Genomic DNA, 23,218 nt, shown 5'->3' with positions numbered 1-23,218 from the left:
GGGGAATCCCTCTGCTTCCCATAAAAAAGGCCCAAGGCAGCAGAAGAAAGAGGCCAGCCAAGCTTGTTTGATAGCTTTATTGCTTCTGTGATATGACTGAATTGATGTGACATAAGCCGGCTTGGAGGAGCCTGCAAGACTCTTACCCTCCCTGCCTAGAGGGGAAATTAAAAAAAAAATGCAGAAACTAAAACTAATTTTAAAAACTCATTGAGTTCTTGCATCTTGGCTTGGTACAGTACCGGCAAATGCACTGGCCTTTTTGAGACCCTGTGCAGGCTGTGCAAGGAGCCTGAGCCCAGAGGGGCTGGGCAGTGGCCCCAAAGGCTCCTGCACTGAAGGACACATCTCTAATACTGCGAGTGACACGCTTGGACCGAGAGCACACGCTGTGCTGGTGCCCGTGGAGCTCGGTGTGGGTGCTGCCTCCTGCCAGACACTCTGGAAGCCCTTGCCCATGTCCAGTTCTGCCTGTACTCAACCCCATTAGGCCCATTTGGCACAGATGGCCCTGTCCTGACACCTTTCTCCACTCCCAGGGGGCAGCACAGCATGGTCGGGCAGGGCCTCACTTCTTCCTCCAAGGAAGGACACACTGGAAGCCCAGAGATGCTGGGCTGAGGAATGCCGGGCTGGATTTCATTGCTGCCTCATTCTACCTGGCCATGGTAGTGGGATATGCCACCTTTGGCATGTGTGAGCTTGAGGCCACAGCATGGCCAGGCCTAACAGAGTGAGCTGGTGGTGAGAGCCCAATGCCAGTGCGGTGGGCACTGCCACAAATGCACAAGCAGCTCATGGGGTGGTCAGCACAGCAGCAGCAGCTCTCTGGCAGCTCCTGTCCTCCAGGGCAGCACATGCAGGCTCCCCTGCAGCTCCCCAGACCTGCTCTCTGCACTAGTTGGAGCAAAACCCACTGTGGTCACTGGCCCCTGATCTCCCTGTGTGTCCCTGGGCTGTCTCTAGGCAGTGAGTGGCCTTTCTGCACCACAGCGCATCACAGGCACCAGGCAACCCCGCTCTATATTTAGGCTGTGGAGAACTCCCCTGGGCTCTCCCTTCCGATCTGACAAGGTGAGTCACTGCGAGGGAGAGGCCAAGACTCACATCCGTCCCACTGACCCTGCTCTGACCCTCCTGCACCGCTCCCAGCTGCCAGCACTGCAGCGTTTCAAGGGCGGGAGGTGGCTGCAGGTGCACATGGAGACAGCCAAGGGAACAGACCAGGAGCAAAACCCAGTGCTGTGCACTGCTCCTGGAGCTGGAGCCCCATCACCTGGCCATGGGCTGCTCTGTGGAGTCAGTGAGCTGGAGGAGAGTCTTGGCCCCAAACGCTCTTTCCTTCTACATGCAGGTGGTCCTGACCCACCACAGTCACTCTGGGCCATGCACTCATCACGTGCATCACTTGGACTCTTCTGCCTGGAGACCCCTGTCAAGGTGGAGGGAAGGGCTTGGAGTCACCTCCCTGGTCTGTAGAGTCAACTTCCCATCAGGACCTGTTCTTGGCTGTGGTGGAGAGCTGGGATGACAGGGAAGGCTGAGCAGTGGCCATGCTGTGTACTCGGACCTGGAGCCAGTGAGCTGGAAGATAAAAGGGCCCTGTAGCTTTGTAGTGTTCAATAAACCAGTCTTAATCAAATTAATGCCATCACAATCCTCTGTGGGGGTCCTTCATCAGTGGGTGGAGAGGAGCCCAGCACGGACACCAAAGGCTCTTCCCTCCTCCTCCTGGATGCAACTGCCCACTCTGCCATCTCAGCTCACTGCAGCCCATGGATACAGCCCTAGGGCTCTCATGGCAGCTGATTAAAGCACCAAGACAGAGAGTGGGTGTCAACCCTTCCCCAGCCACAACCTCAGCCAGATCCAGACCAAGCATTCCCACTGCCAGCATGGCTGGGTCTCAACAGAAGATGGTCCCAAGTCCAGGCCAACACCCAGGAACTGCAAAGGAAGCATTGCCTGGTGAGAGCCATGGAAATCCAGTCCCATGGACTCCTCAAGAAGGAAAAAAACAAACTGGGAGATACTTCAAAAGGGTATCTGCCACAGCATATGCTCAAAAACCTGCTGCAAACCTCACAGAGCATCCTGGAAGGAAGCATGTCCCTGTGGGAACAGGGACTGCCTGGCTGGGAGGCCAGAGCAGTGGGGATGGCACATGGGAAAGGTAAAGGGAAGGAGAGCCCCCCAGCGTGCCTTTTGCAGCCCAGAAGCAGCAGAATCTTTGAGCTGCTCCCAGATGACAATGGGAACAGAAGCACATCAAGAAGCTTCACAGGACTTGCCCCTGATCAAGCTCCTTGGCTACAGGCACAGCAGGCAGGAGAGACTCCTGAGGGACACATCCCACACTGGTCTGTAAGCAGCACTCAGTGCCATGTGCTGGGAGCTGCCTCTGTCTGCAGCCTGCTCTCAAACCCTTCTGCACAGTTTGCTCGTCTGCCCCACGCCCAGTCACTGCCTGTCCCTCCTGCACACCCCCTGGAGGGTCTCAGGTCCAAAGTCACAGTCCCTGCAAGTCAGTGGGTGTAGAGCTGGTCTGGGGGAGCCACGTGAGCCCTGCTCTGACCATTCCTTGCCCATGCCAGCACCGTGAGCCCAACCCACACCCCTCTGGGATCCCCCTTCACTGACCCCAGCACCAGCTGTGCCTTGATGCTGGGGCAGTGCCTGTGGGTGTACTCCAGCCTGCTCCAGGCTAGGAGAGCACAGGAGCCACTGTCCACATGTAACCGTTCATTCCCTTGGCAACCTCCCTTCTGCCCACTCTTCAGGTGGATGAGAGCACGCTGCTGCCCTCCCACTTGGCCATGTTGATCAGTTTATTCCAGCTCCTCTGAAACACGTATACAAATCAAATGTGCAAACAGTGCATCTTGGGATGGCAAAGGAGGGACTTGCTCCTGAGAGCAGGAGGAGCAGCATGGGAGGAGCTTGGAAATGGAGTGAGCAGGGGCCGAGCAGAGGGTGAGAGTTCCCATCAGGTTCCATCATCATTGAGGTCACACGTCACTTAAATAGGGAACATGATCGAGTCTGGAACATAAAACAAACATCTTCAGCAGTCTGCTCTCAAACTGTAAAGATTGAGATCTCTGCTCAAGATCTGACCTCCTTCCAAAGAATAAATTACTCCCCTCCCACACAAAACCAAAGCGAGATGCTGTCCAGAAACAGTGACACGGACTCCACGAGGGCCCTGCACAGCAGGCACAAACCAAGAGGCCTGAAAGCCTTGAGCACAACAGGGCAGGCTCCTCTGCACTGTGTCAGGCAGGAAGGTGGGGAGGGTCTGCTGTAGGTGGAGAAAGCCACTGGCTCCCTGCTCCACCTCGGGCTCAGGGTAGAAGAAGAGTAAATGGCTGTGAAAAACACAGCCAAGTCGGTGGCTGCTGCTGTTGCTGCCTCTGTGCAGGAAGCGAGGAAAAATGCAGAAAAACAAACCCATGTTCATCTCCATCCAGAAGCTCCAAGTGGAAAATGAGAGGAAGCTGTTATTCTCCCTTTGAATTGTAGCAGCACCAATGACACCGAAGTTTTGGATGGATTTGTTTTCCTGGGGAAAGCTCTGAGGCCGGTGACAATGCAGATGGAGCATGAAGAGGCCAGGTTTTTCACAGGGCTGTGCACAAGCAGACTTTGCCTTGTACCTTGGTATTTCTAGTATGGTTCCAGCAGAGTCTTTTAAAAAATAATACTTTGTACATTCAGGCTTTGCTGCTGTGGGGCAGCATCACCTCCCATTTGGCACTAATCATTTTATTCACAAACCTTTCTTCTCTCTCCTGAATCTTTCCTGTCTAATTCAGGATGCAGAAGATCTGTCTGTGATGCAGAGTTCAAGAACTGTCCACTCAGCCCCTTGCCCCCCTCCTGCCAGCTCTAGGCCTGGAGGTTGGAGATGTAACCCTCATGCAGACTGGCGATGCAAGAGGGTCTTCCCAGAGCAGCTGGGCATCTCTGTGTGTCTTCAGTGAGGTGGGATTCTTGCAGGGGGCTGCCAGTGCCTGCTCCCAGAGCTGCAGCATTTCTTTGTCTTCTCCCTTGGATGCAGTGGCTGCAGCCACTCAAATCCCACTGGTTAGGTCAGTGATGACTCGGGCTTTCACCAGCTTTCTCAGAAATTCCTTCTCCCGCTGGATGTTGTGCGTCCAGGACTGGAAGAAAGTGAGAAAGACAGGAGGTCAGCAACTACCCTGGCCAAGCATGATCCTGTCCCTCATGCTTGGGAGACTGTCAAGGACAGATCCTGCTGTAGATTAGAAGAGCCCTTGCACACCAAGGAGCTTCTCTTATGTAAAGCTGACACTGTCAGCAGAGTCAGACCTGTGTACCTGAGGTAGAAAGTTTCCCCAAGGGCTGGGGGAAGTTTTTTGGCATGGTGAGATCTGGGCAATCCAGGTCCCTTGGGCAGATGTGCCCTCCCAAGCTACTGCACACAGGAGCCCAACAGCACAGCACTGATGATGGTCTATACAGGGAGCAGAGCTGGCAGAGGACACGTGGCAGGAGATGTACCCACCACACACAGCTCCCTGCCAGGCCATGGCAGTGCACGGGGGTGCATGCAGCTGAAAATCCCCAAGACCATCCCCAAGCCAGCTCTTGCTTCTGCTAGCTCTATCAAGAGGAAATCACATGCTAAAGGTTACACTAATCCAATGTGAAGGGTGGAACAGCCACATCTCCCAGCAGGCACTTCAGAGCAGTGATTGCTATTGCTGGTGTCAGCCCACCCAGATGTGCTCCCTGCAGCAGGCTTGAGCTGGGATCACAGCATCTGCCATCACTCCCCTGTGCTGGGACTACTGAAACACTTAATGAAAGCAGGAAGTGGTTTGTCACACCATGGAGCCCAAGGAAGAACAGGGAAAAGCAACTTTCCCCAAAATCTCCCAACAGGACAAGAATCACAGTCCATGATTTCGGCACAGTGCTCTGGTCAGCAGGTAATCTGAGCTCTAAATACAATCTGAACCATGACAAAATCACTCTACAGGAGTGTCCCTGAAATGTCCTCAAACCAACAAAGCATCAGCCCCATCAGCCCACTGAGGGCAGTCTGTCACACGTATTGAAATCCAGTTTCAAACTGCCAAACCTGCCTGCAAAGCACTGCTTGTATACACCATGCTCAATGTGCATGTGGCTCTCCTGTCATCCTGCTGCTTCTGCCCTGTCCTGTTCAGGACAAGCAGCTCCCAGCCATGACTGCTCTGTGGCACCAACAGCTCCGGGTATGATGCACACACAGCAGGCTGATAAGATGTTCAAGGCAATGAAGGCCCCTCTCTAGATCTCCAGCACATTTTGGAAATATCTTTCTTGCTGCACATTTAAAGCCACTTCCATCCCCTCAGTGCACAGGAATGACAACAGTTAAAACTGCTATAGAAACGTCAGGAAGGTATTACCTTATCATCTGTGCTCAAAAGAAGTCTTTGACTTCTGCTAACCTGAATGCTGGAAAGGCTACACCACTACTGGGAACAGGACCAAAGAACTGGAGAACTGTGTTGGTGCTCTTTGGGACTCTGGAAATGCATAAGGCCCATATCTAAACTGAAAAGATGCTGCCCTGAAACAACTCAGCTAACATAAAAGCAGAAACTGAAAAGTGGCACTGGGAAAAGGCTTGTGAAAGTTAAAAAGCATGAGTTCCAGAAAGCATAGTGGGAATGATGGTGGCACAGAGAGAGTTGGGAGAGCAGGGCTGAGCGTGTGTTGCAGCCAGAGCCAGGAGCCCCCAGTGTGCTGGGAACAGTTCCACATGTGGCATGTCAGCTGGGGGCCCTGGGCTTGGCCCCTGCCATGCAGCAGGGTCACTTCTGCCAACACAGCCCCGTGCTAGGGAGCTCAGCCCGGCAGAGTGTGTGGGTGAGCTCCTGCCCACGGGCAGCCAGCACTGCCTGTGGCTCTGGGGCCATGCTGGGACACCAGGTCTCAGTGCATTCAGCATCTGGCTGGGCTTGCTGCTGAAACCTGCCTGGAGCACCAGGAGCCTGATACCTCATAGCACAATCTGAGCCCTCCTCCATGCCTTTCAGCCTCATCACACAGTATGAGAAGCCAACTGGTTTCGGCTAGGACAGCTGTTCCTGTTTGTGTTTCTTGTACAGGTGAACTGTGGAGGCAGCCACTTGTAGGCAAACTCAAACCACCTAAAACGTCACCTCAGGCCACGTGCAGGTACCTTATCTGATGGCAAGAGGAAATCTGCTTTGTGAAAAGTACAAGTGGAGCAGGAATTTAAGTCCAGGAGGCAGATAACAAAACTTTGGGTGATACAATTTCAGTCTCTCACATTACAGCTAGGTCTGGCTCCAGCACTCACCACAAAGCTGCTGGCAAGACCTACCTGTGGTTGTTCAGCATCCAGGCTGCTTCATACCCCAGGCACTGCCACTAACTCCTTTTTACAAGCAGACAGTCACACGAAAGGCAATTCAGCCTCCCACCTGATCTATGGATCTTAGTGATGTCCATATCACAACTCTCTAATGTTTTTTGGCTAATGCAAGCCCACAGAGGAAGAGGTTCCCTCGTGAGAACAGGCTTTCATCCCTTCCAGAGAGTGCTATCAGCACTCAGAGCAGTGCTGCTCCCCATGGCCCGACAGCAGCACGGGCAGGAGGGATGAGGCATGTCTGCAACACCAGCTCCGGTTACTGATTGCAGGAGAAGGACTCACTCACCCCACTGACACACAGAGCTGATCAGAGGAAGGAAGCTGCATTCCAGCACCAGCAGCGGGGACAAGAGACAGAGCAATTTTCTCAAAACTGACAGGAAAGCAGGCACCTCAGTCCCATTGCTCTGAGAGGAAAAGGCAACGAAATACCCCCTAAACTCCAGAAGGTTTCAGGGTGTATACACCTCAAATAGCACCCTGGGTATACACCCTAAATAGCACACAGTGCCAGCTGAAAACTCCAGCTCTTTTCTTGTCAATCTGCACCTCAAAGACAGTGATGGAGCAGTCTGGAGCAGTCACTGTCACCTCCACCTTCCTGTCCCTGCACACCACCACCACTGCTGCAACCTGGCAGACTGGCTCTGCCCTCTCTCCTCTGCTGCTCACATCCAATGCAGCTTCTACTTGTGGAATCAAACAGGCTGCTTGCTTGAGCCCATGGCTGGGGTAACGAACTTTGAGAGCTCCAACAGGAACATCCCAGGAGGCTCCAGACCCCTTCTTATTCTCTGGGGATCAGGCTAGGATTTCCTGTGCTTTGGGTCTCTCTCTGAGTAGTTGACATTTGCTCTTTCCAGTGGAAAGAGAAGCAGAGGCAGCAGAGTTACTCTGCCAGCACTGTTCATCCCAGGGAGGTGGCAGTGGCTCTGAGTGCTTGGTCACAGTTATTAGATAAAAATTTATCATCAGTTAAAGCCACCTTTCAGGGTTATGCAAATGCAGCAGCCCCAAACCACCTACCCTTTTTATCTTGACAATTCCACAAAGAAGCACAAAACATCATCTGTCGCTTCAAGAGAAGCCCAGTAGAATATTTTAAGCCTAAGCAAATGTTTCAGAGACCAACCCAGGAGGAAGGTAAGCTCCCCGTCTGTAATCAATTACAACTGGGGAATGCCTCAGCTTCAGACCACATTAGTCTTATCAAGCATGCTGCAATTAAAATACAGGAAGGCTAAATTAGAAAATTAGAGAGAGTGAAGTCAACGAGGAATGCATTCAAGAAAACAGCAAGCTGTAGAGAAGGAGTTTTCTCAGCTCTGTTACATCCTCTGTGTTTCTGCATGTCAGCAGCACTTCTCCATGAAAACCTGCACAGAAACCACAGCAGAGTACGAAGAGCAACTTCACAGGCAACAGTCGGTTTCCAGCCTCCACCAGTGCTAATTTATCTTTGTCTTCAGCCTTCACTGCCTTGTCTCTAGAGCTGCTTAATTTTCATCATCAGACTGCCCCACTCTGCTTGAACCCCCTTGGGATTCACATGCAATGAAACAAAAGGGATGGCTGGGCTCCCTCATCTTCTTGTCTTTCGGGGATTTACTCACAGCTCCTTTATGCCCAGTCATTCTTACATCAGCTTTAAATTTCAAACAGCTGTTTTTGCTTCTGCTTACTCTTAAAACATACACAGAGAGAAACTGTATTTTTTCAGTCTTCATTTTACCAAGTTAAACAAGCAATGTCTTTCTTCTACCAAAACAAGCTGTTCATTTACACCACAAAAACTGAGAAATCTCACAGAATTATAGTAGTTCCCTCTGTCCCTATTTACTCCAGATTTACTTCTCATGAATTAGAAAAAAATGCTCACCAGTGCCTCATGCAGAGGCAATTCCCTCACTTGACAAGAAGTCCTTTCCTCTAGTCTTTCCAGAGCTGTATTTGTCTTTTTTTCCCCCCAGTAACAGCCTGGCAGCCTGAATTATTCTGTGATTTGTACCTATCCAAGTGCCTCCCTCCTCTGCCATTGCCAAATAATGCTATCCCAGATTAGAGTCAAAATGTCTGCTATTGCCCCAAACAGCATGACCTACCATTCATACTCTTAGGTTTCATGCCACCCAGTTCTCTCCTATTCTCAAGGTGCTCATGGCCTTCCTGGATGGTATTTTGATCCTCCCTTATACTGACCACACCTGGTTTTGTCTCATCACAAATTCCACTTGCACACCATTGCCTTCTGTGCCAAAAATCATTAAAGCAAACACTAAACATGACCTCCTGCAGAGGAACTCCCAGCTGTCCATTCAGTGCCTTTTTGTGTTCTCTCTCAGAGAGACTATTCATGTACAGGTGTTCCACCAAGCCGTGGCTTCTGAAGCTTAACTAATAATATCTCACACAGCACAGGATTGCATGCTTAACTGAGCTTCTGACAGGTGGGACTGCTACACTTCCTCTGTCCCAAGAATGATTTTTAAAAAAAATCAAATAAAGATATTAAATATGTTTTTGTAACCTGCCTTTGGCAAATCCACGTTGTGTTTGCTTTCAGGATTTAATTTTGCTTTCATTTAAACTCTGCTCTGAAGTTCTGAATAGTACCTCCTAGGTTAGTTTAAGAGTTCTGAATTTGACAGGATTATTTTCCTTGACTTGCTCCCATACACTCCCCCCCCACCCCCCCAAAAAAAAAAAAAAAGAAGGGAAAAAGAGGCATTATGTCCACTACAAGCTAATCCTGTGCAACCTGACAGATTTATTGTGGATCTTTTCCTCTGGACTTGCAACTTAATTGGCTCAAAGTGGAACAGAGATCTCTTGGGCTCACACCTACTGCATTAGCTTCAACAGCTTTTGCCTTTCAGTGCTGACCCAGCAATTTTTGTTTTCTGTGAACTCACCATAAGCGACCCTTTCCCTCACATTCATCATATCACCCTGATAGAGGTAATATACATCTTTATGTGGTTCCTGCTTTAATCTTTCTGCTTCCTTCACCTCCCTGAATGTCAGTGCTGATAATTCTTTCCTTGCTTCCTTATTAATTGTTTGTCAGTGACACTGTTCAGTATTTGCTAATTTTCCTTTGCAACGTCTAACTGAACTTGACTTTCGCCAGTTTCTACTTCATCTCTGTCCCTTGCAGCCATCAGGAGTGAAGTCTTCTGATGCTCTTCCTCACTCCTCCATTACTTCTAATACCACATTGAAACAGTTCTTCATGAAGTTATATTTACAGCCTTTTTCTGCCAGGTTCCCCCTTGCTGCAAATATGAATCACAGATAATTATTGTACTTTCACAAACAAGACTTCAAGTCTGCAATAAGTCCATGATCTCTTCAGTCAATCTGCTTTTAGTAGCCCATTCTCCAAGGCTAGGCCTAAATTCAGAGAGGTCAGAGTCAGCACACACCTCCCAATTCCACTGAGCACCCTGCCACCACTGCTGAGTCTATATACAGCCCTGCTTATCAAGCTTCCTCCTTTTGGGAGCAAAATCTGAGTTATATCATCCCTTCTGTTGACTTTCCATTTAATTTAACCATGCAGGCACTTGATCAAAGGCTATTTCCTAGAATGTCCCTCTGCAAGGTCTTCACACTTGCTAAAAACAGCTGTGAAAGGCCCACAGCTCTCCTCATGCCCTCCCAGCAGGTGAGAAGAGCTGTGCCAGCCACTGTGTTTGGGAATGGCTGGGCTCTCCTTTTGACAGTCCTACTGTACATCTACAACAGTGCCTTTTCTGGGGCACCCAGCACCCCACAGACATCTGTGTTCAATGCTGGGGTCAGCAGCTGGGCTCTAACACATCTCTGTAGATCTTTTACTGCCTTCTCCTACAGGGACCTTGTCCAAACCCCAATTCTGCTTTTGTCCATTCTACGGGCGCACCTTCCTCGCTGCTCTTAGTGCACAGTGATATCCTGAGTGTCACTTCTGTCCTACCTGTGCTCTGGCCAAGGCTGCTATTCCAACAATCTTTTCCAGATTTGTTATACAGACACACAGTCCTTATGCACAGGAACAGCATGTGAGGCCTTAGCTCAGCCCCAATGCTGTCAAACAGGTGGCTTTTAAACAAAGACAAAAATGTATAAACTTCATCAGTCATCACCGCCGGCCCCAAGGAAAAGCTCTGCCCTTTCAGAGGTGCCCCTGCCCCAGCCCCTAACCTCCCCCTCAAAAGCTGACCTCCATTTCAGTCTGCACCACTCCTTGTACTGCAATCACAATTCATCAGCCAGGCTCCAATAGCCATGTTTTCAGTCTATAAATCACCACGCCAGACATCTGCCCGGCTTTCAAAGGAGTTTTGTTCTTCTGGTTGGCTACCACAAACTTTAAGGTACTTGGAAGCCTGAAGCAGCCCTACCACCCCCTCCCAAGCAACTTGTGTCGATTTAAAATGCAAAAGGCAGCTTCACAGAGAGAGCCCAGATGATGATAAAGCACTTTTGTTTGTGCCTTTATGGTTCAAGACTCCAAACTCGATGTTTGCCGATTATTCTGAGAGGTAGCTGCTGTCGGGGAGAGACAGAGACAAAGCTGTGTGTCACTGCATGCTGCAGGACACCTCCCCTGGCCCTACACAGGCTGAATGAGAAGTGTTACAAGATGGTGTCCTCAGCATCCCACAAAGCCCTGCTGGGGAAGGGGCCAGTGATCAGAAAGAAGCCATCAAAAGCTGCCACACCGCCTCCCCCTCAGGTCAGGACACAGCTGTGTCAAAGGAGCTGACACCTCCAGCAGCAGTGCTGGTGTTTGACCTGCTTCTCCAGGAGAAAGGAGACAAGCACTGCAGACAGGCTCTGGAGCAAGCATGGCTTTTGACCATGAATTGCCCTTTTTACCACTCACAAGTGTGTGAGGCAGTCTGCAGCCAGCTGCAGAGAAGAGAGCCCAGGATGTTCCCTGTACGGCATCTGAGGTAACTCCTTGCTCACATTCTTGCTGCTGCAAGCAATGGCTGGGGGATAGAAGCTCACCTCTGGATCATGAGGCTTGGGAAGACTGTGTGCTGGGGCAGAGCACATGGAGGAGGGATGCTGGGAGCCTGTCCTGTGCTTCGTTCCCATGATTTAGCACAGCCCCCTGCTCTCTCTGTTTCATAAGCCCCTTATGGATCTGTTTTTACTATTCTAAACAGTCACTTTCCCATCCTTAAATAATTTCTATTTCACTCTATTTTAAAATTATTCCTTTTCCTCACCACCATTTCCACGTTTCCTTTGCTATGTTCCCAGTGGGTCTGACACTTCTACATTAATAGAAGACAGTGACCTGTGATAAAAATACATTTTTATGGAGTGCTTGGACAGGAAGCATTACAGGACCTGAGCAAGACATAAAAATACAATAAAGTATATGAAAATCCAGCTCAGATAGGTTAATTGCCATGAAAACAGAAACAAGTGAGCAGACACCTTGGCAAAGACTCAATTTTTTGTACAGCATTCCTGGAAGAAGGAAAGGGACAAAAGCTGTTGCAAAGTTATTTGGAATAGGGAAAATAGTAACTGAATAGAGATGACACACTTGGACATTCTGCATTTTGTAGGCTAAAACAATGAGATAGGACAAGAGCTGAAAAATCACCTGTTGTACAACAGCACTGGGTCTGTTGGGCAGTGGACTTCCAGTAACAGATCAGAGAACAAAGTTTGTCTTGACACCACCCAGAAGACTCCTGCTGAAGTGCAGGCCAGGAGTCTGCATCCCAGCCATGATGGGGAGCAGTTGAGAGACCAGGGGAGAAGATGCTGGAAAGAAGAACTGGCCTTGACGTATGGTTTTAACTGCATTGATCTTCCAGCTCACAGCTGAAACTGAAAGCACCACCCCAGTGTTCTTCCACACTGAGGAACAGAAAAGGTCTCCTCCACCTGCTCTGCCTGACATACCCCAGCCAGAGTACACTGAGCTGCCCAGGAGAGAGGGTGAAGAAGCTATCCAGTACTAAATTGGATAAATTAACTCTGATGAGCATTCCCAAGCACAGAAGAATCCGCACGTTTGCAGCCATACTACTGAACAGAGTCCCAGGACCACACACTTCTCCCTGACTATTAACAGTGATCAAGCTCCAGTGCATCCTCCTCCGTGCAGAGCCTTTTCTTCTGGGGCAGGAAATGCCTGCCCAGCCTCAGGAGTTGGAGATCCTGGAAGCCTCAGTGTAGGCAGCTGGCTTCTGTGGTAGCAATAGCAGCACAATCTTGGGCCTTGAGAGCTTTTACTCCTGGGGGAAAAGCACAGGCTGAGCTAAATTATGGACTGGGTATGCGTGTCTCTCCTTTTGGAAATTCAGCTGCCAGTGCCACAGAGCAACAGGAAAAATCAGATTCATCTCCACAGAGATTTTATCACCTCAGTCTTGGCACGGGAGAGGCATCTCCACCCAGCTGTGAGCAAGTGAGTGCATTTTGCTGGCTTTTTTTATGTAATCAGAACAAATTCCTTGGAGATGAGTCACAGGGTTTCAAGGGTGTCCAGAGAGATGTCAAGCAGCCTCAAGTGTAAATCAGTGGCACACCTTGCTGAGAGGACTCCTGCTCACCAGCAGGCCCATTTTCCCTGCAGACACCAGGCAAGGGAAGGGGCTTGAGGGATGTTACCCAGCAGGCTCCCACAATCCACACACATGTCTGTGGCATCTCCAGACCCAGGACACTGCTGGTGTTTACATTTCCTCTGTAAAGACAGTGATGTTTTCAGGGTGGAGCTGGAGTGCTTCCCTGCAGCTGCTCTCTAGGCTTAAACACTGAAGATTTTCAGACATTCAGGCTGGAGGAGCTTGGCAGTCACTGAAGAGATTTGAACTTCAGAAACAGAGGTTCTGCCCACCAAAACCTGGTCAGACTGCAGGAGTTCCTACCTGGAATGTCCATTGTGGTGGAACAGCTGCATCCCATTGCAGTTGTTTTCAGTGCTGTGATGATGCTATGTTAAGCAAACCTGTTCCATTCCCCTGCCCAGGAATGAACACTGCAGCCTCCATGGGCTGCAGGCCAGAGAACAAAGATGATACTTGCATAATTTCAAGGCATAGCCTGCTTCAGTGGCTCCTTTAGAGGCTGAAATGTAGAGGAGGACCAGGAAGAACTAGGCCTGGAAACAATCCCAGAGGTCCAAAGTAACACTGAGAAAAATCCTGTGGATGCTCTTGGACCTTTGGGTGTCAGAGCAGATGGAACAGACAAAAACCTGGTGGAGCTTGGTTCTGGATCAGTCTTCTTTCACTAATGCCAAGGGCAAGGTTTGACACAAGGTACCAGTGCAGGCCAGCCTCCCAGTTTGCCAGGTCTTCCATCAAGCAGATGCTTCCAGTCTGGAGTGGGGCAAATTTCTATTTCTACATTCTTTGAAGGCAATTGCAGGAGACACAACCCACCTATTATGCCCTTCACCTTTCAACTTCACCCTCAGATGACTAACAATTACCAGCTACCATTAATATTAAATAGGAGAGAAAGAAATGTGATCCTCTCTTTGCTCTTCACATTCCACAATATCACAAACAATTTGTCATATTGGGAGGGGCAGAGGCAGGAGGAGAATTAATTATTAATACTTGGGAACAGATGGCTTTTCTTGTACCAGGGCAGTGAAATGTAAGAGGAGCCCATGGGTGAGGATGTGAGGATTAGATGGGCAGACACATATCAGGTAACCAGTCTTCAACAGGAACAGGAACCTTCTTCCTAGAACCAGCTCTGCTGGGCTGCAGAGCTCTCAACAACAGCCCTGGCTGCAGAAACAAACCCACTGACATCTGAATTACTGGGGCTTCACCAGAACCTTTCAACACTCCCTCACCTCTGCACAGAACACCCTGGACACGATGACTGATGGCTTCCAGACAGCAGAGGCCTGGCAAATCAGGCACCAGCTGCTCTCTCCAGGAGACTTCACTGGTTGCATTTCACCTGTTCATCCTCATCTAACTGTCCTGTGCCACGCAATGTCTATTCCTGAGACCACACACAACACCAAGAGTGACCTCCTCCAGCCTCCCAATGACCTTGGATCCTATCCCTTCAAAATCAGAGATCCAAGAGATGTGGACCTGCAACTTCAACCAGAGACTCCATTATCCAGCTCTTTTTGCCAGCTTTTCCCATTGATTTGTGTAAGGATGAAGGGCAAGAAGACTTCATTCTTGTCAGCTCCAGTGGTGTCCTTGAGGACAGAGACACATACCAGGTTGTAAAACAAGCCTGGCAAGGACATCTGCTGTGGGTGTCCCCATGTCCAAAAGCTGACCATGGGACTGACATCCTTATGAGACAGGAGGAACAACTGGGCAAGAGTGATTCTCCACCAAAGGCAGCTGATTCACCAGAGTGAAAACAGTGGCACCAAAAGCTTTTCCTGAAACTTTCTTGGTTGAGTCTCTGTATTCACTGCTGGATTCAGGCATCTGCAGCCATTTCCACTCTGGTGTACCCATCTCTGCTGGAAGACTAAGGGACCAGCTCAGACCTGGGCCTGGGGAGTCCAGGGTTCTTCCTCTGGCAGTGGTTATAAGCAGATGCCCAGAACTGGGCAAGCTGATGGTGATACCTCCTCTACTACTGCAAAAGTTATATTCCTTAGCTATTTTCTATTCAGGGATTTCACAAGCCAGACATCACTTCAATTCAATTTATTTCTCTGGACATACCCCTTAAATCCTCAAATAGACACTCATTTTCTGAATAGGGACTGATTAAATTAAATCATTACTCTGTTGAGCTAAGCAGACTCTCTTGCCACCTCCACAGGCCCAGAAGGAACCTCAGCACCACAGTGTCAAGTCCCTTGGAGTATTGAGGACCTTCTCACAGCCTTTTCCTAAACTCTGTTTGTTCTCTTAGCCTCTGCTGAGAGCTTGTTCCAAAGCCTCATTACGCTGATAATTAGACACACTCTTCTCATTTCTCAAGCTGACTAATCACTGATTTATAATTCCTCTCAGTCTGCCTAGGGTCATGCAGCCTGTGAGAGTACTAAGACACGTACAGTCTTGTGATTTGGAAAAACACAACTTCCCAGCTTCCCTCCCAGTCTGAATCAAGGGCCAAGTGCTTGAGGTGAACAAATGCCAGGTGCCAAGAGACAGCTACTGTCCATGAATAATACAACTTTTCACAGTAGGATAGAGCAAGTTTCCCTACCCAGTGAAGAGGGAGAAGCAATCTCAGGAAGACCTGGGCCACATCTGTGCTGAGAAAGAAGAAGCTCTTCCTAAAAAGCAGCAAATTTTCCCACTACAGAAGCTCTGACCAGTGTCCAGGTTTGCTCTAGTTTGGTACAGGAAATGGACAGACCTGAAGGCATCTGCATTACACCAATATGTGAGCTTTTGTTCCTCCAAAAATACTGTTTGTCTCACTGTGATAGTAGCAGAAAGTGTGTTTAATGTGGACCTGTCTTTGCAGAGCAGTCTCCACAGAGCCTGGGTGTGTTTACAGCAGTGAAGTGCTGTGAACAGTCAGCTGAGAGCTCAGGTACACAGGCTGATCTCACTCCCCCATGCTGCCCAGGGCCAAAAGAAGCCTTTGGATTAGAGAGCAATACAATGGATCAAAAAGCAGGAGAGGGCACATCCTTTCAACCCCAGTGCAGAATTCTCCCTTTCACACTTCTTGAGTTAACATTTATGTGAATCCCTTCCCTGCCACTCAAAGAAGAAATTACATTATATACACATTCCAGAGAACGTTTCCCAGCAGTAATAACCATTTTTAACATACATTGAGCTTGGGAGAATGTCTAGAATTTTACAGGCAAATGTCTGGGTGGAGCTGTGTTTTGATCCACACAGGAGAGCTGTAAGTTGACATCAGGATCCCAGTCAGGCTCTGGAATGGAGGTGGCCAGCAGGCTTGGGAGGAGGATGTGCTTGGCAGGAGCTCCCTACCTCTTTGATGGCAGACATCTTGATGTTCTCATAGTAGTGCAGAGGTGCATTGGGTGAAGTCATGTCATAGCCAAACCCAGCCACCGCCACCTCATCACAGTTGTGCAGCGCCATGGTTATTGCTACGCTTCCCAAGGTGGGGATGTTCTGAGAGGAGAGAAAGCAGGAATGCAAGGCATTAGCAGGCTGCCATTTTTATAGTCAAAGATTTCCTCTTATTGTCTCTGCTCATGGGGGCACTGCTGCTACAAACCAGAAAAAAAGGAAGGTGGTATTTGGCTATATTCAGCCTGCCAGCTTGCAGGTTGATAGCCTCCCAACTTGTAAAGAAATCTATGTAAATGGTCAGATCCCCTTCCACAACTCTGCTGTCCTGAGAACAGGGCAGCAGATGAGCCTGAGGATGAATCACAGTGGATATATCAGCTTTCTGAAATTAAAACAGACATAGACAGTGGATTACAATGTTAATGCACATTACTGGCTTCCAGCTAGACTAAGGAAGAATACTTATCCCAAAGAGGTCACCATACAGGAGCAAAAGTGAGGAACAGCACAAACTCCTTATTTTACTGATGCCAAAAGCAGTTTAAGGTTGTTAAACAGCTCTGGGAGATGGAGTGGAGATCAGGCAGGGTGTTCCGAGATCCCCTCCTTTGCTCAGGGGCACCCTGGGAGTGAAGGGGCACTCTGGCCTGTTCCCTTCCCTCCACACCACACACTGGGAAAACAAGGAGCAGTGGGAAGCCAGTCAGAGATGGGTGGTAGCATCCAGGGGAATCCTCAACTGTCCAAATTGCTGACCTGCAATTTGAAATCCAGCCTCAGCCCTTCCCATTTCCCTGGGCTCTGCTGAGGCCCTGTGGCAGCAGAGCTGTACAGCTACAATGCCTCCTGTGTGTTCTGATGGGACATCAAAGTGTTTCCAGTGTAAAATCCTTGCTCACTGACTTTTCTAGCTTCCCTTTAGCCAGATAAATCCAGAGGCAATTTTGCCCCAGGGGCTAGGGAGAGGCTGAGAAATCCACCCACATCTTCATTTGTAGAGTATCCAACACTGGCTGTATTGGAAATATCACTAATTCAGAGGACGTGCTCAGACACTCACCAAGGGTGACAGCTCTTAGCTGAGATGTAGAAGCCAACTGCACTCTTCTATTTTTCATTTACAACAGTTTACTCTGAACTGGTAAGCAATGGTATTGCATGTTAAAAAAGGTTGGGAACAATGTTTTGAGTTTCTGCTTCTCATTCAAAAGAACTGGTTTTGACCAGTTCACATGATCTTGCTCACTTCTGATTGCCTGACCAGTCCAAAGAACAATGTTTTCCAAGCAAAGAATGCCACCCATATCCCAGCTGAGATGTGCAGAGCTGGGAGCACAACTCATGTGCTATGTACAGCTCCACTACAGTGCACTGGAATTACTCTAACCTGAAAACAAACAGGCAAAAACTGCTTATGGCAAAATCAGTGAGACATTAAGTTCAAACATTTGCAGCACAACAGTAACAGAGCACATCTGAAATGGCAAGAGCTTCCTACATCCTCCTGTTCCAGCTCTAGATGTTGGAAAAAACAGCAGAGTAATTTTGTTCTTGCTGCTTAATTTTAGCTGGTACACACAAAAACAATACAAGTTTTATTGTAGTTACTTTAGTTAACTGTTAATTCACTGGTAGCCAAAAATTATCAAGTAGGGGTTTCAAAAAAGTGGAAAAAGTTTATTAGGCAAGGATAAGATCATTGCCCCAAATTTCAAAATATCCAAGTACATCCTGTCTTTCCAGACATGACAGTTTTAATTCTGATTTCCCAGCTTCACGTTTTGCATAGAAGATGACATTTGTATGTCGCTGGAATTGCATCAGCTGGTAAGCGGACGTGCCACAAAACCCTTTCCCCCAGCAGAGCTGTAGTTACAGTGTCCAAAACACAGTGAGTAAATGGTTACATCCTTGAGACTGTGTGGTCACTGGGAACATGATGGTGCTGACACCACCCACCCTTGCACCGGGCCCATTCCCACGGTACCGCTCAAGGGACACGTGGGGTCTTTGCCTGCAGGGAATTTCACTGGCCAAGTTAACATTTAAGAGCTAACTTTCTAATGTGTGTCTTGCAAACCACAGAGAATTAATCACACTACCCAACCTTATGGGAGGACTGCCAAACTTTCTTTCAGGCATACTCTGCTTGGAGAATAACAGCAGACAGAAATCGAAAATGAACTTTCCTTTGGTCGCCAAATATCTGTCTGACTTTATTCTCTCTATAATAGATCCAATGGTATTTATGGAAAAATTGGAGGTAATTTTCTCATCTGCTTCTGTTCTTCAGTTGTTCCTGACATTCCACTATCCCAGTACCACCTGCTCTGCTCTCAAAAATGATTAAAATACCAGAGACTACCTACCTTCCTAACCTCTTGAACTGTAGTAGATGTACCTGATTTGGCCCCCACAACTACCAGAAATTCACAGGGTGTCCTTAGCAAAACAGTTTTGCATTACCCTAAAAATCACCCTGGAAACTGATGATCAGATGACAGTTTCTTAATTAAATTATGCCTTATTGATGTTAGCACCCTCCAACACTGCAGTAGCCACAGCTTAGTATGTGTCCCCCTTGAAGACAGAACTCTGCAGCTTTCAGTGGTGAGATGCAGCCTCACATCTCACTGCTGCGGCCAGAATCCTGTGGGCTAGAAGGTGCCTCTTGAAAATACTGTGAAAATTATCACCCCTGCTATTCACTGAGGGCAGTAAGTGTTAGGGCAGCACAGAGGTGCTTGCAGAGCCCACCCACAGTAAATGGTGTGGATAACAGCTCCTGCCTGGGAGAAGAACATGGTACTGAGTGTGTGTGCACCCACATGTGCCCAGATCACATACACAAAACTGAGGACTTGCTCAAACTGCTTATCTTCTTTAAAAAAGAAGCAACCATCAGAGGGATTAAACAGTAAGTGGGGAATTAGATATCTTAAAGAAAAAGGAGCTGCCTTGAACGAAACTATAAAAAAACCACAATCGTTGATTAACTAAGTGTCATTAGTAAATCAATACAATACTTTAGTCCTGGTTTGGTTTAAGATACCGAGTTCAAGAAACTGAGCCCTCTTTTCCTGTGGCAGCCTGCTGAGATTCTCCTACTCCTTCCCCCTGTTGAAAATGAAGCACTGCCTCATGCCCAGCTTGCAGCACGGGAAAGACAACACCTTGTAGGATCTAGGGACGTGTCCCAGGCTGTGCTGCAGAGAATGCAACAGAGCAGCACTCTCCAGGTCCAGGGGAAAGGGCTCTCCCCTCCTTTCCTCTTAGCAAAGAAGTGGCAAATAAGAGGAGACATGTATTGGAGAGGAAACAGCTATAACTACTCCCTGTCTGCATTTTCACAGCTTCCAAGCTCTCCTGAATGTAGATATAAATTCTAACTGCTAACCTCTAATCTGAACTGAATGGACTGTGTACAACCTATGGGGGACAAGTCACTGCAGCAAAGTGACTTCAGAAGAAGTTAGGCATCATGGACATGGCTGTGCCAAGCCTGGCTTGCTGTGCCTGCACAGTGCGTCAGCGCTATCTCACCACACACACCCTTGTGCCATGCCCCAAAGACATACCAAAGCTACCACCACACCTCCTGGGCTGAGTTATGAAAATAAAGCTCTCTCAAACAGGTCTTGTTATCTGAGGCCTTTCATTACTAAGACAAAACCCCCCAAATTCCCCCATCTTGCCTCAGAAATAACAATCTAGTGTTAGACCAGCTCCAAGCCTGTCTTCCTGCTCATGGCCCTCTGTGTGCTCTGTATCTCCAGGCAATGCTGGTTTCAACCAAATAGTTGAAGAGCTACAGCCCAACAGCAGCCAAGGCTGAGGCAGGAGCCTCCTGGGATTCCTCCCAGCTGCACAGACTGCCCAGTGCAGTTAGACCATGGAATGGTCCAGCACAACCACTGCTGCAGATGTGGCCATGGTAAGTCTCTGACCTGAAGTGTGCCCAGCAAGCAGAGTGAGCTGGGAATGGCAAAGCCCAGAAATCATTGGCAGCCCTCTCTCCTTGTAAATTCTCTGCCACAAGTGCTGAGCTTGGCCTTGCAAGCTCTGCATTGTCTGCTGTGTGTCAATGGCTTCTGTCCAGGCTGGGGCCCATGGAGGTACCAGGATTAGCATCCCCTCTCCAGCACCTGTAAACAACTGCAAGGGCAATCTCACTGTCCAGAACTGAAAATCCACGTATTCAAGCCTGGCCTGCTTGTCTAAGACCAAACACATGGAAAATGTAATATCTAATGAAATGCTCCCCAGAGATCAGCCCTTTGCCTGGTCCCATTTGAGAGAACACAGCAGACTGACAGAGGAGCCAGGGATGACACTGAAAGGCCATGTGACAACCAGAAGCAGAAAGCACACAGTGGTGAGTGACACGTCACCACAGCAGTGCTGGGCAAAGCCTGCCTGAGCCTCTGGAGCATGGCTCCTTCCTGGGGTACCTGACCCCATGGGTGAGGTGAGCACATGCACAGTGGATCTGGGTGAGAAAAGTGTGAAGGAAAGAGAGGCAAAGATTTCTGGTCTTGTGCTGTGTCAGGGACCAACACAGTGTTTGGCAAACACAGCCAGTGTGCACCAGCAGGTCAGGGGACCAGGAATGCCTTTAGCAGTACAGACATAGGACAGGTTCTCCCAACTGCTCCTACACTGCTCTCTGCTGCAAGCAGGAAGACAAAAGGCTTCACACCTCAAGATATTGATGTTTCACCTTCCATTCTGCCCCCTGAAGAGGCTTTAAAGACTGACTTCTACTCACATAAGGAAAGAAGTCAGTCAGCAGAAATGAACACTGGAACTCTCTGGACTCTGTTGAGGCTGACCATTACCTTGTGGGCTTGTGCTGAAGATCCAGTGCTGGTGACTGAACCAGGGCTGGAACTGCTCTTTGCTTGATGCATGTGAAAAGCTCTTGCTGCTTTTCATTCCATGCCCTGGGTCATTCCTGTGTCACTGCCTGCTGGACTGGAAGGAAATGACTGCTGTAAATCTGTTTTTAGAAATATTTGACTCCCTTAATATGTTAAATGAATTCCAGTTATTTATGGGATTTTACTTAGTTCAGGGTAAGACTTATTGGATTGTTCAGACTATTCCAATTGTTACCTTTTTCAATAAAGGGGTAAGTGTTACTGAAGAATAAACTCCCTACAAACAATAAAGTACCTGGATATTCAAATTGGTTTGACTACTATATTAAATAATTTGAGCAAAAACCAAAAATTTGCTTACCTACCTTAGTTTTATCATTTACAGACCTGATCACTTAATAGCAATGAAGTTTTCAAAACAAAAGAAATACAGAACAAAACTATAATAGTAATCACAACATACACAACAATCACTATATTTCCTTTTTGTTTCTTTCTGTTTGCATTGGAGCAAACCCAAACCTACCCTTTGTTTCCTTTAGCTGAAAAGTGGGAAATATGCATAGAAAGCAGTTTAGTATCATTCACTGTGAGCAGGCAAGTGCCTGGCATTCTCTGGAGTGGTCTCTGTCAGAGGAGCTCACAATGCACACTGCTGCTCCTGTAGCCACTTCCCCCATGGACAGAAACAGCTGCAGCAGTGGCCTTCAAAGACAAAGCAGAGCATCTCAGTGCCCCTCCTTCAGCTTCCCTGGTTATCCCTTGCTGTGAGTGGGACAGAGCCTGCAGGACTGGCTGTCTGCAGCTGAGCAAAGGGAAGGGCCAGCAGCTGGTGGCTGGAGACAGGACAGCTCAGCAGGTTCCTTTCTGCCACTTCCCTGATGAGTTCCTGAACTCCTAAGCCCAGTCCAAGTATTTTTGACCACATCTAACCTGATGCACAAGCTTGATTTGCCATAGAGCAGATTCCTGTGCAGTGCAAGGAGCATTTCTAAAGCACCTAAGGACTTACCAGAAGGCAAGCAAGGGCACGACTTTACTACACTGCACCTTCTCTGTGATAAGCACATACATGCTTACCCCATGCTAAATGGGAGCTCATGGCCTACTCTTCACTGAGAAGCAAACTCCCTTCAGCTCCTTGGCATCTTTCATGTGCAGAAGCAGGTGGCTGGGTGCCAAGAAGAGGCTGGTATGCATTTACCTGCTCCCCAGCACCAGGGTTTGTCTGAGCATCCCTTCCCCAGCAGCTCATGGACTGATCCCACTGCAGTGGCAATGGGTGCCACAGCCCAGCTCCAAGAGCAGATGTGCTGCCTTGCAAACCCAAAGCTTTACAGTGACACTAAGTCTCTAAATTTAACTGGCTGCAGCTGCAGACCCCCTGCCTGTCCCTCTACCTACCTTAGAAGATGCTATCAGGGTGCAAAAAAGGGAGAACCACATAACTGGAAAGGATTAAGTGGAAGACTGCTCTGCTCCTGCCACCCCCACCTCTCCTCTCCTCCACACAGACCCAACAGGTTCCAAGACACAGCCTTCACACAGTCATAGTGCAGTAAGAACAGCCCAGGAGACAAAGTTTGCTGACACCTGGGCAACTCATGAAAGAAAAGGTGATGATGATGAGACAAGGGAGCTGAGAACTGCCTAAGGAGAAAAGGATCCCCACTGGCACCTCCAGAAAGGCTGCCTGCCCACAGGAAAAGCCATCTAAGAGCTACAAGAAGCCCTGGCCAGGACATGCTAACACTCCAGCATCAGAGGTTAATCCCTGAGCTGTCAGCACTATACAGAGGTGCTAATCCATGGCTGGGTGCCTGAACCAGCCTGGTAACACCTCCTGCACATGGCTCCTCCATCACCAGTGCTGAGGCTGGGTGAAGTCCAAAGAAGGATGCTTTATCTTTTCAGTTTATAAATTCAACCGCTTCCAGTGAACAAACATGAACAAACAAAAGGCT

At 48.6% G+C, this 23,218-nt stretch overlaps 1 protein-coding gene across 12 annotated transcripts in view; it reads right to left on the bottom strand.

Moving 5' to 3' along the window:
- Nucleotides 1-62: 62 nt before the first annotated feature.
- ST3GAL3 (ST3 beta-galactoside alpha-2,3-sialyltransferase 3) overlaps nt 63-23,218 on the bottom strand; it is a 167,602-nt gene continuing 144,446 nt past the window's right edge. For 10 of the 12 annotated variants that reach the window (XM_056496999.1, XM_056497001.1, XM_056497000.1 and 7 more), the window contains 2 exons: nt 16,327-16,473; nt 63-4,163 (listed from right to left, as the gene is read on the bottom strand). In XM_056496999.1, the coding sequence (XP_056352974.1) occupies nt 4,074-4,163; nt 16,327-16,473 (237 nt within the window). In that variant the 3' untranslated portion in view covers nt 63-4,073. Of the gene's footprint in view, nt 4,164-16,326; nt 16,474-21,212; nt 21,349-23,218 lie in introns of those variants that run through there. The other 2 variants (XR_008841038.1, XM_056497002.1) reach the window with 2 other exon arrangements.

The sequence above is a fragment of the Oenanthe melanoleuca genome, chromosome 8 (assembly GCF_029582105.1).
Source record: "Oenanthe melanoleuca isolate GR-GAL-2019-014 chromosome 8, OMel1.0, whole genome shotgun sequence".
Classification (NCBI taxonomy): Eukaryota; Metazoa; Chordata; class Aves; order Passeriformes; family Muscicapidae; genus Oenanthe; species Oenanthe melanoleuca.
Note: the sequence above shows the minus strand (reverse complement) of the source record. Positions and strands in the feature narration are given on the sequence as shown.